Source organism: Phocoena phocoena, chromosome X (assembly GCF_963924675.1).
Source record: "Phocoena phocoena chromosome X, mPhoPho1.1, whole genome shotgun sequence".
Classification (NCBI taxonomy): domain Eukaryota; kingdom Metazoa; phylum Chordata; class Mammalia; order Artiodactyla; family Phocoenidae; genus Phocoena; species Phocoena phocoena.
Genome location: NC_089240.1, coordinates 126,255,233 through 126,275,201, shown reverse-complemented (window position 1 = coordinate 126,275,201; position 19,969 = coordinate 126,255,233). Strand labels below are relative to the sequence as shown.

Here is a 19,969-nt window from a genome sequence, read left to right as displayed (position 1 = left end):
GAGTCCTGGATGAAACCTGAGATTTCAGCATAAGCAATGAGGTAGATGTTAGTGTCACAGAGAATGTAGATAATGCAAACATTTAAATTCTGTCTCAGGATTACATATGATGATCCATGTAAATTTTTCACTGCTGTCCTCCGCACATGGAAATTATGAAATAAGGTTAGTCGTTGTTACTTCAGGCTAAACTGGTTTGATTTGTCCTAACAGAATCGACTATAAAGTACTATTCACAATACATATTGACATTCTTTAAGCAGATCTGAATTCAAATTGCACAACTTTCTAGCTTTGTGACTCTAGACTCTTCCTCAGGAAAAAAAAAAAAAGAGTAATAATATCAACCTGGCAGCGTTTTTATGAGAATTAGAGATAAGAGAGGTAAAGTGCTTTGAGTGACACCTATCACATAGTAAGAACTTAGTAAACTATAGTTTAAACAAAAGGCAACATTGTTGGTTTCATGCCTCTAAATTAGGACAAGAGATTTGCCCTTGTTTATCTTTGTATTTCCCATAGACCCTACCCACCCTAGAAGAGGGTCTTATACGTAATAGATACTCAATAAATAAGTATCAAATCTATGATAATTGTTTCTTGCTTGACCTTTCTTTTTTCCTGCTTATCTGCCCAAGGCTGTTAACCTTCATTTTAAAAGTATTCTTTTCATAGTTATAACCCCTTCTCCTTGCTCAAAATTTATTTTGCTTAATATCCCCCTCTCTCTCTCTTAAAGGCAAATGATGACCCATGCTTCCTAATTTCTGACACTTTATTATAAAACTCCTTGACAACTACTCCCATCTCCACTCCCAACCCCACACAGGCGTTTCGTTCAACAGTGGAATCTCAGTCCGTCTGGTTTGGCTGTGATGGAAATTACTCAGGCTGCTGAATTTTTCTGAAACTCTCGCTGATCTCCAGAACTTCCACCAGAATTAAGAACAGTCAATTAATGACATGGTCAAACAGCTTGAATTTAATCAAAGTGAACCATAGCCACCAGAAAAAAGGAATTTAATTTGATCTGAAATATTTGCACAAGAAAATATGTCAAATCTCAGACATGACTTGTGATTAACAACTCTATAAAAATAAAGAGCAATTTGAAATTTTTAAAAAATTGAGTGCAAGGGACCAAAAACTCAATCGAAAAGTGAGGAAAATATAAAAACAAACAATTCAACAAAAAAAATAGGATATAAAAATGCCCATTAAGTACATGAAAAATGTTCAAACTCAGTACATAATCAGAAAACTGCTGATTAAAACCACACTGAGATACCTATCAGACAAGCAAAAAATTAAAAAGTGTGATGACAGAATCTGTTGAAGAGTCTGTGCCGAAGCAGTCACTCACATACATTGCTGCTGAGAATACAAATCAGTGCAACACTTCCACAGAGAAACTGGCCATACCTAACATAACCTTTCAACCCAGAAATCCTGATTCTAAGAATCTATATTTGAAGATGAACTTCCAACAATCCAAAAATACATATGCGCAAGGATGTTCATTGCAGCATAGTTTTTAATTGCAAAATATTGGAAACAACTGAAACGCCCATAGATAGGAGAGTGTTTGAATAAATTATGCAACATTGGCACAATGGAGTCCTATACAACTGTAAAAAGGAATGAAGAACTGATACGGAGTGATTTCTATGACATACTGCCCAAGAGAAGAAAATTAAGGTGCAGCAGGGCAAAAAAAAAGGTTCCAAAAATGTGCTTCTCCATAAAAGCAAGGAGAACACTGCAAAAACTGTCAAAATCAACTTTTTCAGAAGTCTGGAAATTAACCTAAGTCTTGCAACAACCCAAGGAGGATTTACTTAAGAAAAATGACTGCATTTTGGTAAGAACAGTGAGTTTGGTGGTGCTTTAACTAGCACTCATTTCATTCCCCTCCCTTAGCTCCTCAGTAGCTTTGAAAAGGCAATAGCTTCACAACTAAAGCAGTTCTGAAAACCAGAAACCTAGTGGCCACTGAAGGAGACTTAACAGGTTTGGGGTTGCACAAAATTCTTTGTGTGGGTTTTAGTAGGTTGTGTCTTTCAAGGAATTGATCCATTTCATCTAGTTATCAAATTTATGAGCATAGAAGTGTTCATAGTATTCTTTTATTATCCTCTTAATATCTTTGGGATCACTAGAGATGACCAGTCTTTCATTTCTGATATTAGCAATTTGTATTCTCTCTCTTTATTTTGTAGCTAGCCTGGCTAGAGATTTACCAATTTTATTGATCTCTTCTAAGAATTAGCTTTCCATTTCATTAATTTTAATCTATCAATTTCCTGTTTTCGATGTTATTGATTTCTGATCTGATCTTTATTGTTTCTTTCCTTCTGTTTGTTTTAGACTCATATTACACTTCTCTCTCTAGTATCCCATATCCACAAACATATATATATACAACAATCTTCATAGCAGTATTATTCGCAATAGTCAAAAGGTGGAAACAGTCCAAACTTTCACTGGTAGATGAATGGATAAGCAACATGTGGTATATAAGTACAAAAGAATATTATTCAGCCTTAAAAATGAATGAAATTTTGATCTATGCTACAACATGGATGCACTTTGAAAACTATGCTAAAAAACAACAACTAGCTGGGTAGGTGGGGCAAACTCATGATATAGTCAAGACCCATAAACCCAGGCGGGCAACCCACAAATGGGAGGATAATTACAACTGCAGAGGTTCTCCCTAAGGAACATGGGGTCTGAGCCCCACCTCAGCCTCCCCAGCCTGGGGGTCCTTTGCTGGGAAGATGAGCCCCCCAGAGCATTTGGCTTTGAAGGCCAGTGGGGTTTACTTTTGGGAGTCCCAGAGAGCTGGGGGGAAATAAAAATTCCATGCTTAAAGGGGCACACAAAATCTCATATGCTCTGGGACCCAGGGCAGAAGCAATAATTTGAAAGAAGCCTGGGTCAGACCTACCTGGTGATCTTGGAGAATCTCCCAGAGAGACAGGAGGCAACTGCAGCTCACCCTGGGGATATAGACACTGGTGCTGGCAAGTGTCATTTTGGAATTCTCCTTCTAGTTTATTAGCCTCAGGACCCACATCTGCCCCTGCCTACCAGACTGTAGACACCCATACCGGAATGCCTCAGGTCAAGCAACTAGCCAGGCAGGGACACAGCCTCACCCACCAACAAGCAGGCTGCCTTCAGAACCTCAGAGCCCACAGCCACCCCTAGACATGGACCTGCCCACCAGAGGGCCCAGAACCTGGTCCCACACAACAGTGCACCGGCACTAGACCTGATACCCCCAGGGCCCTCCAGCCAGAGACCCTGGGATCCCAGCTCCACCCACCAGTGGGCAGGCACCAGCCCCAGAATCACCCACCAGTGAGCCTGCTGTAGCCTCAGGAACAGTCTTACGCATTAGCAGGCAGACACTAGCCATAGGACTACCATAGCCCCTCAGCCTATGGACCCAGCCCATCCACCAACAAGCCAATACCAGCCCTGGGACCATCTGGGCCATTGCCCTGCCCACTAGCAGGCCAACACAAGCTTTGAAACATCCCAGACCCTGCAACCAGCTGTTTCGGGAACCTGCCCCACCCACCAGTGGCCCAACACCAGCTCTGAGACCCCGGGATCCTGCAACCAGGAACCAAGACCCAGGAACCATGACCCAGGACCCAGCTCTGCCTGGGCCCTAACTCCATCCACCAGTGAGCCAGCACTAGCCCCAGGGCTCCCTAGGATTCTGAAGTCAGATGCCTTGTGACCTGGCCCCACCAAACACTTGCCAGCAGGCTCCATACCAGGTAGGCCTGGCAGCCAACTGGACGGGAGACCAAGCAAGCCTACCAGACCACCCACAGAAGTCAGCCCATCACAACAAAAGAAGCCATGCAGCCTACATAGGGGGCATCCCTAGAGCATATAGTTCTTGTGACCAGAGGGAACTGTGTTGCTGAGACACATATAGGATGTCTCCTACAAAAGGCCAAATCTCCAAGGTTGAGGAATGTAACCAAACTACCAGATACATAGAAATAAAACCAGCAAGTTAGGCAAACTGAGGCAACAGAGTAATATGTTCCAAATGAAGGAACAAGATAAAACCCCAGAAGAAGAACTAAGTGAAATGGAGATAGGCAATCTACCTGAGGAAGAGTTCAGGGTAATGACAGTGAAAAATGATCAAAGAACTCGAGAAAAGAATAGATGGACAAAGCAGGAAGTTAGAAGTCTTAAACAAAGAGTTAGAAAATATAAAGAACAACCAAAGAGAGATGAAAATACAATAACTGAAATGAAAAATACACTGGAAGGAATCAGCAATAGAATAAATGATTCAGAAGAACAGATCAGTGAGCTGGAAGACAGAGTAGTGGAAATCACTGATACTGAACAAAAAAAGAACAAAGAATGAAAAGAAATGGGGACTATTTAAGAGACCTCTGGGACAACATTAAGCACATTAGCATTCCCATTATAGGGGTCCCAGGAGAAGAAGAGAAAGAACAATTACTTTAAATGCAAATAGACTAAATGCTCCAATCAAAAAACTAAGAGTGGCTGAATGGATACCAAAAAAAAAAACTGTATATATGCTGCCTACAAGATACTCACTTCTGATCTAAAGACACACACAGAAACTGAAGAGATGGAAAAAGATATTCCATGCAAACAGAAATCAAAAGGAAGCCAGGGTAGCAGTACTTATATCAGACAAAATAGACTTTAATAAAGACTGTTACAAGAGACAAGGAAGGACATTACATAATGATCAAGGGATCAATCCAAGAAGAAGATGTAATAATTGTTAAGTAGATATGCACCAAACATAGAAGCACCTCAATATATAAGGCAAATGTTAACAGACATATAAGAAGAAATTGACAGTAACACAATAATAGTGGGAGACTTTAACACCCCACTTACATCAATGGACAGATCATCCAGACAGAAAATCAATAAGGAAACAGTGGCCTTAAATGACACTTTAGAGCAGATAGACTTAGTAGATTATATATATATATATATATATATATATATATATATATATATATAGAGAGAGAGAGAGAGAGAGAGAGAGAGAGAGAGAGAGAGAGAGACAGAGACAGAGAGAGACAGAGAGAGACAGAGAGAGACAGAGAGGGAATATTCCAACCAAAAACAGAAGAATACATATTAATTTCCAGTGCACATGGAATGTTCTCCAGGATAGATCATACACCAGGTCATAAAACAAGCCTCTGTAAATTTAAGAAAATTGAAATCATATCAAGCATCTTTTCTGACTACAGTGCTATGAGACTACAGATCAACTACAAGAAAAAATAAACTGCAAAAACACATGGAGGCCAAGCAACATGCTACTAAACAAACAGTGGATCACTAAAGAAATCTAAGAAGAAAAAAGTACCTGGAAACAAATGAAAACAAAACACAGTGACCCAAAAATCCATGGGACACAGCTAAAACAGTTCTAAGAGGGAAGTTTATACCAATAAAAGCTGTCTCAAGAAACAAGAAAAATCTCAAATAAACAACCTAACCTTACACCTAAAGGAAATAGAGAAAGAAAGAACAAACAAAACCAAAGTTAGTAGAAGGAAAGAAATCATAAAGATCAAAGCAGGAAAAAAATGAAATAGAGACTAAAAGAACAATAAAAAGATCAATGAAACTAAAAGCTGGTTCTTTGGAAAGATAAACATAATTGATAAACCTTTAGCCAAACTCACCAAGGAAAAAAGGGAGAGGGCTTAAATCAATAAAATCAGAAATGAAAAAGAAGGTAAAACCAACACCACAGAAATACAAAGGATAATAAGAGACTCCTATAAAAAACTATATGCCAATAAAATGGACAACCTAGAAGAAATAGACAAATTCCTAGAAATATACAATATCCCAAGACTGAACCAGGAAGACAGGGAAAATATGAACAGACCAATTACCATCAATGAAGTGGAATCAGTAATCAAAAAACTCCCAACAAATAAAAGTCCAGGACCAGATGGCTTCACAAGTGAACTAGACACAACATTTAGAGAAGAGTTAACACCTATCCTTCTCAAACTCTTCCAAAAATTGCCAAGAAAGGAACACTTCTGAACTCATTCCACGAGGCCAGCATCACCCTGATACTAAAACCAGACAAAGATATCACAAAAAAAGAAAATTATAGGCCAATATCACTAATAAACATAGATGCAAAAATCCTCAGCAAAATATTAGCCATCCAAATCCAACAATACATTTAAAGGATCATATACCATGATTAAGTGGAATTTATCTCAGGGATACAAGAATTTTTCAATATTCACAAATCAATCAACGTTATATACCACATTAACAAATCTGAGAATAAAAACTATATGATCATCTCAATAGATGGAGAAAAATCTTCTGACAAAATTCAACATTCATTTATGACAAAAACTCTCCAGAAAGTGGGTATAGAGGGAACATACCTCAACAAAATAAAGGCGATATGCGATAACATAACTATGCTAACATCATAATTAACCGTGAAAAGCTGAAAACATTTCCTCTAAGATCAGGAACAAGACAAGGATGCCCACTCATGCTCACCACTTTTTTTCAACATAGTATTGGAGGTCCTAGTCACAGCAATCAGAGAAGAAAAATGAAAGGAATCCAAATTGAAAAAGAAGAAGTAAAATTGTCACTGTCTGCTGATGAGATGATGCTCTACATAGAAAAGCCTAAAGATGCCACCAGAAAATTACTAAAGCTCATCAATGAATTTGGTAAAGTTGCAGGATACAAAATTAATGTACAGAAATCTGTTGCATTTCTATACACTAACAATGAACTATCAGAAAGAGAAATTAAGGAAACAATTTCATTTACAATCACATCAAAAGAATAAAATACCTAGGAATTAATCTACCTAAGGATATTAAAGACCTATATTCATAAAACTGTAAGACACTGATGAAAGAAATTGAAGATGACACAAACAGGTAGAAAGATATTCCATGTTCATGGATTGGAAAAATTAATATTGTTACAATGACCATACTACCCAAGGCAATCTACAGATTCAATGCAATCCTTATCAAAATACCAATGGCATTTTCCAAAGAAATAGAACAAATAATTTTAAAATTTGTATGGAAACACAAAGGACTCTGAATAGCCAAAACAATCTTGAAAAAGAACAAGGCTGGAGGAATTATGCTCCCTGACTTTAGACTATACTACAAAGCTATAGTCATCAAAACACTATGGTACTGGCACAAAAACAGACATATAGATCAATGGAGCAGAACAGAGATCCCAGAAATATACCCACGCACATATAGTCAATTAACCTACGACAAAAGAGGCAAGAATACACAATGGAGAAGACAGTCCCCTCAATAAGTGGCACTGGGAAAACTGGACAGCTACATGTAAAAGAACAAAATTAGAACATTTTCTAACACCATATACAAAAATAAACTCAAAATGGATTAAAGACCTATATGTAAGCCTGGAAACTGTAATACTTCTAGAAGAATACATAGGCAAAACAGTCTTTGACTTAAATAGTAGCAATATTTGGGGGGATCTGTTTCCTAAGGCAAAGGAAACAAAAGCAAAAATAAACAATGGGACCTAATTTAACTTAAAAGCTTTTGCATAGCAAAGGATACCATCGAAAAAAATGAAAAGAGAACCTACTAAATAGGAAAAAAAAATTTGCAAATGATATTACCCATTAGGGGTTAATATCCAAAATATATAAACAGCTCATACAACTCAACATCAAAAAGCAATCAACATCAAAAAACAAACAGCCTAACTGAAAAATGGGCAGATGACCTGAGTAGCCATTTTCCAAAGAGGAAATGCAGATGGCCAGGAGGCACATGAAAAGATGCTCAACATCACTAATCATCAAAGAAATGCAAATCAAAACCACAATGCGATATCACCTCACCCCTGTCAGAATGTCTATCATCAAAAAGACTGCTAATAATAAATATTGGCAAGGATGTGGAGATAAAGAACCCTTGTAAACTGTTGGTAGGAATGTAAAATGGTGCAGCCCTGTGGAAAACAGTATGCAGGTTCCTCAGAAAACTAAAAATGGAACCACCATATGATCCAGCAATTCCACTCCTGAGTATATAGCCAAAGAAAATGAAAACATTAAATAAAAATACATATGCACCTCAATGTTCGTAGCAGCATTATTTACAATAGCAGAGATAAGGAAGCAACCTATGTGTCCATCAACAGATGAATGGGTAAAGAAGATATGGCATATATATATATATGTATATATATATATATATATATGATGGAATACTACTCAGCCATAAAAAAAGAATGAAAATTTGCCATTTGCAGCAACATGACGGACTTGGAGCATATTATGCTTAGTGAAATAAGTCAGAAGAGAAAGACAAATACTGTACGATATCACTTATATGTGTAATCTAAAGACAAAAAACAAAAAACCACCAAATATAACAAAAAAGAAACAGACTCACACATAGAGAGTACAAACTAGTGGTTACCAATGGAGAGAGGGAAGGGGATGGGGAAAGATAGAGATAGTGGATTAAGAGGTACAAATTATTATGTATAAAATAAATAAGCTACAAGGATATATTGTACACCACAAGGAATATAGCGATATTTTATAATAACTATAAATGGAGTATCACCTTTAAAATTGTGATTCATTATGTTGTACAATTGAAACATATAATATTGTACATCAACTATACCTCAATTTTAAGAAAACCCAACATTGAATACTTTAAAATGATGAAATTTATGGTAAATGAATTATATCTCGATAAAAATGTTTATGTATTTACTATAGAAAGTGTTAAAACGTGTGTCTTTTCACATATGCATTTTGGTTTTGTTAACAAAATCACATACCATTCTCTGCTTTTTCAACTTAATATGACTTGAAGATATTCCACATCATTAAATCTTCCTATGACAGTTTTTAAAAAGAACTGCTGATACATCCAACAACACTCATGCTTCTCAAAAGCATGTTTACCAAAATTAGCCAGATTCAAAAGCATACATGTTATTCTATTCCCCTTAATGAAATTCAAAAATGGGCAAAACTGATCTGTGATATTAGAGGTTAGACTAGTGGTCAACTTTTGGGGAGTTATTGACCGAGCTGGGGCATTTAAGGGCCTTCTGGTGTACTAGAAGTGTTCTATATCTTCATCTGGAAGATGGTGATATAAAAATATGCCTATAAGTAAAAATCCATTTATCTGTATGCTTAACATGTTTGCATATCATTGTATATAAACTATAGTTCAATTAAAAATAAAAAATATAAATAAAAAACAATGTGGCATTGGTGCAAGGCTAGACAAACAGACCAATGGAATAGACTAAACTGCTCAGAAACAGCTTGATGATTGATGATAGAGAGAGAGATAGATGATAGATAATTTTTATTTTTATATGACCAACCAATTTACAACAAAGTCTCCACTACAGTTCAGTTGGGCAAAGGATGGCCTTTGCAATAAATGGTGATTAAATGAAAATATGAACCTTGACTATATTAAAAAATGAATCGACCCCCTACCTCACACCAAAAACAGAAAATTGTCCCCCTACCTCATACCAAACACAGGAAATTAACTTCAGACTAAACATAGACTTAAATGTTAAAGGCAAAATAATAAAGTTTCTAAAAGAAAAACTAGGAGAATATATTCGTTATATTAGTCCGAAATTTCTTAAACAGAAATTATTAGTCATAAAAGAAAAAACTAATAAATTGCCCTTCATAATATTAAGGATTTTTGCTCATCAAAAGATACAATTAAGAGAGAGAGAAGGCAAACCACAGACCGAGAAGATATTCGTGAAATACATATATTTGTATCCAGAATATATAAAGAACTTCTACTTCCAATAAGAAGACAGGAACCTCAGATTTAAAACAGTCAAAATATTTGTTCAAAATTTTCACTTTTTAGAACATCCAAATGGTCGATGACCATGTGAGAAGACGGTCAGCATCATTATTCATTAAAGAATTGGGGCTTCCCTGGTGGCGCAGTGGTTGAGAGGCCGCCTGCCGATGCGGGGGACACGGGTTCGTGCCCCGGTTCGGGAAGATCCCACATGCCGCGGAGCGGCTAGGCCCATGAGCCATGGCCGCTGAGCCTGCGCGTCCGGAGCCTGTGCTCTGCAACGGGAGAGGCCACGGCAGTGAGAGGCCCGCGTACCGCAAAAAAAAAAAAAAAAGAATTGAAAACTGAAAATACAATGAAATAGCAGTAGACATCCAGAAGAATATCTAAAATTAAAAGGGCTGAAAATGCTGAATGTTGGCAAGAATGCAGAGCATCTTGAACTCTAATGCATTGCTAGTAAGAATATAAATTGTTTCAACCACTTTGGAAAAATATTTGGCAGTGCTTACTAAAACTGAATACACATATACTCACGACTCAGGAATTCCAATCCTAGGTGTATTTCCAAGAGCAATGAGTTCATATATGTACCAAAAGGCATGTACGAGAATGTTCATTAACAGCTTTCTTCATAATAGCTCCAAACTAGAATACACACCGAATGTCCACCTATGGTAGAATTGATAAGAAGTTCTTATACTCGATACAATGGAATTCTACACAGCAATAAGAAGAATGGACTGCTCCTACCCAAAGTAATATGGATAAATCTCACAGACAAAATGATGAGTGAAAGAAGCCAGATACAAGAGCGTATATTCCGTATGCTTCCACTGAAATAAAGCGCGAGAACCAACAAAATTAAGCTGGCATAATGGAACCTTCTAAGTGCTGGAGATGTTTTATATCTTGATTTGTGTGGTGGTTACATAGGTGTGTACATAAGTAAAAATTCGTTCAACTTTACACCGAAGATTTATGTACCTCACTGTATGTAAAATTATAACTTTATATAAAATTAAATTAAAAGGCATGTACAAAAATCTTTATAGAAGCATTTTTCATAGTAATCCCAAGTCATAAACAACCTAAAGGTCCATCAATAAAAGAATCAATCTGTAAATTATGGTATATTCATATTGTAGAGTACTACATAAAAATGAAAACACACCCCAAACTACTGATACAAAAACATGACTGAATCTCAAAAACATAACTACTTGAGCAAAAGAAGCCAGACTAACATATGATTTAACAATTCCACTCCTAGATATATTTCCAAAAGAATTGAAATCAGGGACTCAAACACTTGTAAATCAATGTTCATAGCAGCCAAAAAGTGGAAATAGCCCAAATGTCCATCAGTGGATGAATGGACGAACACAGTGTGGTGTATCCATACAAGCGAATATTATTCAGCCATAAAAACGATGCAGTACTGACACCTGCTACAACATGAATGAACCCCGAAAACATTACGTCCAGTAAAAGAAGCCGGACCCAAAATGACAAATAATATATGATTCCATTTATATCAGGTACCTAGAATAGGCAAATCCATAGAGACAGAAAGTAGAATAGAGGTTACCAGGGGCTGGGGGAGAGGGGAATAGGGAGTTCTCATTTAAAGGCTACAGAATTTATGTCTTGGGATGATGAAGTTCTGGAAGTGAACAGTGGTGATGATTGTACAACATTGTGAATGTACTTAATGCCACAGAATTGCACACTTACAAACGGTTGAAATGGTAAGTTTTATGTTATGTATATTTTATCACTATTTTTAAAAAGAAACGAGACAAATGCATACTGCATGCTTCCATTCATATGAAGTTCTAGAACAGGCAAAACTAATGTATGGCGATAGAGGTCAGGACAGCGTTTGCCTTTGGTTGGAGTATTGACTGGAAGGATACAAAAGGGAGCCTTCTGGAGGGTCAAAGGGGTCATTACACGGATGCATACCTGTGTAAAAATATGGTCAAACTTTCACTTTACAGTATATACATTATATTTCCATTTAAAAAGAAAATAAAGAGGAATAGAAGCTGGGGGAAACTGCCATTTAAGATTTGCTTCCATTTCTTTATCCCTTGATCATGGAAACTTAGGCTCACCTGGAGGCAGATTCTCTCTTTGGGGAAGTCAGTAAGATTGGCCCTTCTGATTCTACTTGTATAAAACCAGAAACTGCATTGTCATGGAGACAACTACAAAGCACCTTAAAACTGACCGCAGAGATTCAGTGTCTTGCCTTGGTTACTCATAGTGGGCGTGGCTAGTCAGAGATGTGCTTATGAGGCTTCTTGACTTTGGGGGTGGAAAGGGACAGATAAGGGAAAGAGGGGCAGAGAAAAATATTTCTTGGCTATGTATAAACAGGAGGCACTGCGCTTCAACCGTTGCTTGTTCCCATGGGAGTGGGTTATGGGGGCAGAGGTGGGGAGGCAGGAATGATGAACGCACCTTGCAGGTGAGCAGAGTAGATGAAGTGGCTGCTTTCATAAGACTTTGTAAGACTCTGGGCATAAGCAGTGTTGCTTCAGGCACCTCAGAGCAGAGTGTGAAACAAAGCTGTAAAAAGTGCCAAGAGTTTCTTCACCTCTCCCATCACCTCTCAGAACCCTGCACCCAGTTCGGAGCATTGAGACACAGCATCCTTGGTTTGAACACTTGCAATCTTACCCAAAGCAAAGCTCCTTGAGTGAGGGCAGACAGGGAGAACGTGGAAAACATGGGGAGAGGGTGGCAACTGTAAAGCAATTTGAGCACACGAGTAAGCATCCTTTTTGCATGTCCAGGGAAGCTAGACAGAAATGTTGACAAGGAATCAGCCTGAGGTACAGCAGCCACTCTGTTGGGACCACTGTAATTTGGGCATCAGAAGTGAAGATGACCTCAGCTTATACTTACAGTCTAGTTAAACCTGGATAGAACAACCATATACATGCCTAACTCCGTGGGCCTATGTATATGTGCGTGTTTTAATGTGTATACTTTCTTAACCAAATTGATATCCTACCGTGTATTATTTTGAATCTTTTATTTTTATGGAGTAGTCTGTTTGGGGCATTACGTCGTCATTGGAGATTCTTTTGAGGCTATGTTCCTGAGGCTAGGACGTTTGCCCAGTTGCTGGGGTCTTGCCGCCTAACTTCCAGCTAGAGAGGAACCCACCTGTCTGCCCGCCCCTCACTCCTGTGCCTCCCCCCCACTGGATTGTGGGCTCTGTTACTTGGTCCCAGTAGCCTCCAGAGTTATGACATAATTGGGGCCCAGCTCCACTCCTTCCATGGGGGTAAAAGAGGACCCGTTTTCAGAAGCCTTGGCAGTACTAGTGAGAAGAACCCACCACACCCAGGGAGCCCTCCTCTGCCTCCAGCCCGCCCCGACCTGGCCACAGTTTGCTAAGCCAGGCAACTGTGGAGAGAGGGGTCATGTGACTCGCCCTGGGGTACAGCAGGGTGGGTACGTGCATCTGAGTCTCTTGATCCCCCAAGGGGTATGCTTTTCCACCCACCCCCAAGCCTCCCCACAAGTGAATCTGGTGGAGGAAGCAAATTTTATCCACAGATCACACACCAAAGACACAAAAACATTTATTTAATTGCTACCACAAACAGAGAACTGATTTAAGGCAGTATAACACATTTCCACTTATCCTTACAATCTTTTGTACAGTAAACTTTAAGTGTCAATTTGAATCAATAATCGAGATTTTTATTAAACAATGTTTTCTTGAATTCTAGAGAAAAATCACTTCCTGGGCTGTCAAGTGCGATGATACAAGACATCTACACCTTAACACGGTGGATCACAGAACCTCAGCCAAGGGTAGTAGGCTTGGCTGATGTCGGCAAGTCTTCCTCCCCGCCTCCCCCCACCATCCCCACCACAGCTAGGAGGCTCAGAGGGATGGGGCAGGAGGGAACCGCTTTAGAAGCAGCACTTGTTTACAAGTCCAGGCAGTACTCCATTCACTTCTGGCTACCAGTTATTCCCTCAAATTCCCTTCTGAATGAAAAAGAAAAATGTAAAAACTGATTGCGTAAAAACATCAGGCTGTGTATAATATTAAAAGCATGACTGTAATTGATCCTAGCAACCATAAGTTTGGATGTGGGGAGAAACCAGTTTATGGATAGATTTGCTTTTAAGGAACTAAATGAAAGAAAATCCTGGCAAATACTATAAAAGGTAAAGTAACTACGAATAAGGTAAACACATATCATTTGCATTCGTGTTTGACTACGAAAATCAGCACCAATGTATTTGGTGCGGCAATATCTTTCCTTTTGCCATTTGATCTCGTAGGCATAAATATTTATTTTAATAAGAGCTCAGTAAATTGTGTTCTTCAGATAGGGGTCATATTTTGTTAGAAAGGAAACTGTTTCAAGTACTTGTACTTTATCGCAATTGCCTTTCTTACTGCCGTTAAATGTACAATAAATACTTAAACACATAAAGCTCTGCGGTCACATTCACTTTACAGAAGGCTTTACCACAGCACACCTTTACCATTGCGCATGCGCTCCTCCCCCACCCACCCCCCCCTCGAGGAATGGGAGAAGAAAGCAGGAACAAGGAGAAGGAAATGAGGAGTGGGGAGAAACCGTTACACAGGAGTGGGGAAAAACCAAAATCTACAAGTTCAAGGATCACTGTGGGCTCACAGTCAACCACAGGAGGAAAGGGAGGCTCAGAACAACAGAAGTCAAACTTGAGGGGAATTTGGTCTCTAAAGGAGCAAGCACACACACACACACACACTCACACTTTTGCAGAGTACATAATGGAAAGGAGGAGTATGCCTGAAAGGTAGGTGTAGCTTACACTGTCAGTGTCTGCATGTGTCTGTGTATAGATGCACTAAGATATCTCACTTTGTATTACATACGCTAGCCAACCTTAAAAGTGGACCACTGCTCCGCCACCCCTAAGATCACACAGCCACTTCATCAGAATCAGCTTCAGCATCATCAATAACCACAACCTCCTGGTAATCATTGGTGGCAATGGTGACCACAAAGGGGTCAACAGGGGCAGCGGCAGGCTCCAGCGGGCTGGCATCAGACTTGGGGGACTCAGTGGCAGGGCTGGAGGCGGGCTCAGGGAGGTCAGTGATGTCACACTCCAGGTGGCCAGCAGCAGTGGGCTCAGGCTGGCTGGCGATGGCAGGCTCCGGGTGGATGGTGGCAACGGGCTCGGGAGAGTCGGCAGGCTCGGGGTGGGTGGTAGCAGGCTTGGTGTGGCCAGTGGTGGGTTTAGGGCAGCTGGTGGCAGGGCTGAAGGTAGCCTTGGAGTGGCTGCCAGCAGGGACGTGGTGGCCAGTGACAGGTTTGGGGTGGACAGAGGCAGGCTTGAAATGGACAGAGTCAGCCTTGAAGTGGACAGAGGCAGGCTTAGGGTAGACAGTGGCAGACTTGGGGTAACCAGAGGCAGACTTGGAGTGGCCAGAGGCAGATTTAGGGTGGCCAGAGGCAGGCCTGGAGTGACTAAAGACAGACTTATGGTGACCAGAGGCAGATGTGCGGTGGGCAGAGGCAGACCTGGAGTGGCCGGAGGCTGGCCTGGGGTGGCTGGAGGCACACTCAGATTGGCCAGCTGCAGCATCACCAGGTAGTGGAACATTTCGGACATTCATCGGCATTTCCTCCACAGCAAGACAGGCACGGGCATGTTCACTGGCTTGTTCGCGGGCTCGGTCACGGGTGCGGGTGCGGGCGCGGGCGCGGGCGCGGTCGAAGGCTCGGGCCTCCCACATTTCCCGAACATCAGTGATGAGGCCAGAGAAGAACTGGATAGGATGCCGCATAGCATGGAAGATGGTAAAGTATTCCCTTCGGAAATTCTCATTGAGGAGACCATAGATCACAGCATTGAGGCAGCTGTTGAAGTAGGCTACGAAGTAGGCTGCAAGATAAAGCCAGTTGGGGACCTTGCCTGCCATCTCCTTTGGACTGACAGCCACCAAGACAGTGAGCACGTTGATAGGGCACCAGCACCCTGCAAAGAGGAGGAAGATCACAAACATGGTTAGAAAATTGCGAACCTCAGCAAGCTGGTTGTCAGGATTCTGCCCAGCCTGGTCACGGACTGCCAGCACTTTGGTCCAGATCCTCATGTAGCAGAAACCCACTATGAGCAGAGGGAGGACAAAGTGGATGCAGACGATGGTCACAGCAAAGGCAGAGTTGTTCAGATAGTTGAAGATGCAGGTGTAGGTGCGAGGATCGTACTCGATGGTGCCAATGTACATGTTGGGCAGGACAGCCAGGACAGTCATGATCCAGGTGACAACCAGGTAAATGCAGGTATTGCGCACACTGAAGATGCGCTCATACTGGAGGCTGTGACAGATGTAGCAGTAACGGTTGATGGCAATTGCCACAATATTGAAGATAGAACCGACCACACTCAGCCCTGTGATGAATCCAACCATCTGGCACTGTAACTTGCTCAGATCCCAGCCACCAATGGCCATGGCATGCAGCATCAGAGGATAGGGGTAGACGGCCACCAGCATATCAGCCACAGAGAGGCTAACCACGAAGATGTTGCCTGAAACGCATATTGGGGCGGGGCGGAGCGGGACGGAGCGGGGCGGGGGTGGGGGTGGGGGCGGGGGAGGAAGACAGAGAAGAACAAATGGTTACATTTGGAAATCTACAAATATAAGCTGGAGGAAAAGGCCAGCTGGGTTGTGACAATTTAGACTTCTAGAATTCTTTTCAAGAAGTACAATTGTGTTTTTATTTTTAGTTACAAGCATGTCCCAGGTGATTCTGACGCACAAGCAGGTTTGGGGGACCTGTCCTTTGACAACCTTTTTTTCCTTTCAAACAACATCATCTCTGCTTTGGGAAAAAAGTGAAGTCAGAAAGCAGTAAACACGAAAGCCCGTTGGGGAGCCCTTCACACTCCCACACACACAGACCTGTGGCCATCATTTTGAACAAAAACAAAACGCGAAGTTTTGGCGGAGTACGGGTGCGGGGAGGGAGGGAGTAGAAGCGAGCTGGATGGAGCTGTCTGTCGGAAACAGGCTGGAGGGTAGGGACTGGGGTGGGTGGAGAGATTGGAGGACTGTCAGGAAGCCTCAACCTCCCCCAACCCCGAAAAAAAAATTAGCCCTCTGCCTTCTCTAACTTACCATCGCATTTACAACGCAAACATGTCTAAAGAGAACTGTCCGAGAAAGGGCATGTCGTTTTCTTAAGCGGTCTTTCCCAGCGGGATCAGACAATAATCTAAGACTTAGCCCAGTAAATACTTACCATTTCCGAGGTAACCTAAGAGTAAAAACTGAGGGTGGGGAGAGGCCCTGTAAAATTTAGTCTGAGAAAGTGAGCAAAGAGGGAAAAAAATCAGGAAAATCCCTGCAAGGATTAGCAGAATTGCTTGCTTCACGCGGGTCCCCGAGCAGAGCCGGGCACCAGCACGTTCGCCGCCCTGCACACTGGTTCCAGGCCCCCGGTTCCGGGCTTTACTGGAGCCTGCGGGCTAAACAGGAAAGTGCCGGTGGGGGGGGGGGCACTCCTGTTTTGTAGGGCGGCGGTAGGAACGCTGTTTGTAAAACCTGCAAGGCCAAGTGCAGATGCGGAGCCCTTTCTCTGGAAACACCTCATTGCTAATTAGCATTGGTTTGGCAAAATATTGCACTTCATCTCGGACTGGGAGAAAATGAGCACTTTTAAAAGGGCAAAGGAACGGCTCGTTCTGCTTCTTTCCGCCAGCACTGCCAAGGCGAGGCCTCGGCGCTTTCTACCCAAGAGGTTCTTTCTAGGGTTTTCCCTCAAAGTAATGAATTCAGAGAAGAAAAGAGGAGAAGAGAGAGGGCAAAGACTTAAAAACAAAACCACAACAACGCTAAAAACCTTCATTTGAATTATGGAAGGAAAGGAAGGTGAAGGAGAAAAGGAAAAAAGAGAAAATGGGCTTTGCAGGTGCCCCACCCCCCGGGGGCTCCAGGGTTGGGCCCCTTGGGATCGCACTGCTGGAGAGCACGTGAGATCCAAGTGTGCGGCCCCACGTCTCCGGGGGACCGAGGAGAAATCAGACACACCCATCAAGAGTTTAAAAGAAAACTTTTAATGACTGTGTGCCCGTCACTGCATTTGGAAACTTCTGTGGTGTTTGTGATTCCTCCTCCAAGCAAAGTAATCCCCCAGCGAGTGGCGGCCTCCACTCCCCGGCACCCCGCCCGCCCGGGTCCTGTGGGTGCCCGACCCCCTCAGACCCCGCCCCCTCGCTCCCCTCTGCCCTCCGGCCCCAGCCGGCCGGGATCCAGGCAGCGGAGGCCCTGGGCGCCGCCCCTTCCCATCCGGGGCCCGAGCTGGGAGTTTGGGCCCCTTGGCCCCTCCCCCACCTCCCCTCTCGAGCCCTCTCCCGCCCAACCTGCAAAGGCGGCTCAAGGCTCCGCAGCGTCTGCCGCCCCCGCCCCCGCCCCCGACAAGGGGCGCAGCGCCCTGCAGCCTCCAGCACCGTCCCCCAGGCCCGCTCGCACCCGGCCCCCTCCCCTTGGCACTGGCAGGCCGCGAGGGGAGTCTCGCTCGCCGCCCCACCTCGTCCCACGTCCGCGCGCTCTGCGGTCTCCCTTGCGCCCCCCACCATCCCCTCTGAGCTCTCCTGCAGCCCTCCGGCGATCCTCACCGGTTCTGCCGTCTTCTATGCCCCCGGGACGCCGAGCTCCCGAACCTTTCCGCCGCCCCGCCCTGCGACCCCCGGTACCCCGCTTACAGACTTCGGGGTCTCCGCCGCCGCCGCCGCCGCCGCCGCCGCCGTCGCTGCCACCGCCTGCTGCGCCCAGCCGGCCGCTCGCCTCTCTCTGCCGTGCGCCCTGGGACGGGCGGACGGAGCTCGGCTCTGGCGGGCTCAGACCGCCCTGCTTCACACTCAGGCGCGGGGGTCTGCGCTCCGCCGCCCGGGAGCTGCCCGGGAGCCACCCTGGAGTCACAGGGCTGCGGCGAGCGGGGGCTCGGCCGGGCTTGGGCTCGGCCGCCGCGCTGCGCTCCGGCAAGCGCCGCCTCAGCCGCCGAGAACTTAACTTTACCGGAGCGGGTAGCGACCCCGCTGCTCCCTCCGCGTTAATTCCTCCCGCGCTGCCTCGGCGCGGCCACCTCTGTGGCGTCCGGCTCGGCGTGCTGTCCCCGGGCGGCCGCCGGACTCTCCGCTCGGGTGCCGGCTCCCTCTGCATCAGGTTCCCGACGGGGCCGGGCTCGGCGCTGTGCCGCGCACCGCAGGGACGGGGATTTGCACTTGGTTGCCCAGAGCTTCTCCGAACCTCCGCAGCCAGGAGAAGCTCTGAGTTTATGGGCCCCCCCGCCCCCGGCAGAACATCATCACTCAGGCTCGCAGGGAAATGGGGAGCAGGACCCATCCACGGGTTCCCTATTGCAGGAGCCCAAACTAACACCCTAGGTAGGGGTTGCAAGTGGCTGCACGGTGGGTAGGGAGAAGGAAAGGGGTCTTACCAGAATTTCGGAGCTTCTTGTTCTTTGACACAGCCAAAATGACCATGGAGTTGCCGATCAGGTCTACGACTATGGTGATGACCATTGCGCAGAACATAAAGATGATTAGAGCCGGTGGGTAGTCTGGCTGCGGCAGTTTACAGCCAACACAGCCGTATGGGCTGGGAACTCCCAGGGTAGGCCTCATGTTGCTGCTGGAGACCGTTAGGTCCTCCCAGCCGGGTCTGGACAGCGAACACCTGCTCTGTCGCCAGGAGCTTCAGGAGAGCTGCCAACCCTCCGAGAGTCGGAGAGCAAATGACAGCGTTCCCGCCCCTCTCCGATGAGCTTTTAAAGCCTCAAGAGGCGCCTAGCCCCACCCCAAATCCCTCCCCCCGACCAATCAGAGCTCCCTGATCACCCCCGCTTTGATCTCCAACTCTTTTTGGACAAATCCACATCGAGGTGTCGTCTTGCTTCCGGCTGCCATGTATGTGCTTCCCCTCTAGCCGCTCCGCCTCCCACCACATCCCCCAGGTACCCTGCGTCGTGACCAGCTCAGAATCCACCTCCTCCCCCACCGGCCACTGCGCATCCGTTTCTAGCAAG

The 19,969-nt window shown here is 43.9% G+C and overlaps 1 protein-coding gene across 1 annotated transcript; it reads right to left on the bottom strand.

Annotated features, from left to right (window-relative positions):
• Window positions 1-14,850: 14,850 nt before the first annotated feature.
• GPR50 (G protein-coupled receptor 50) lies at window positions 14,851-19,680 on the bottom strand. Its single transcript, XM_065900925.1, has 2 exons — window positions 19,382-19,680; window positions 14,851-16,469 (listed from the first exon to the last, which is right to left on the bottom strand). Exons 1-2 carry the CDS (start codon window positions 19,566-19,568, stop codon window positions 14,851-14,853), a joined length of 1,806 nt encoding a protein of 601 aa, XP_065756997.1. The 5' UTR covers window positions 19,569-19,680.
• Window positions 19,681-19,969: the final 289 nt, after the last annotated feature.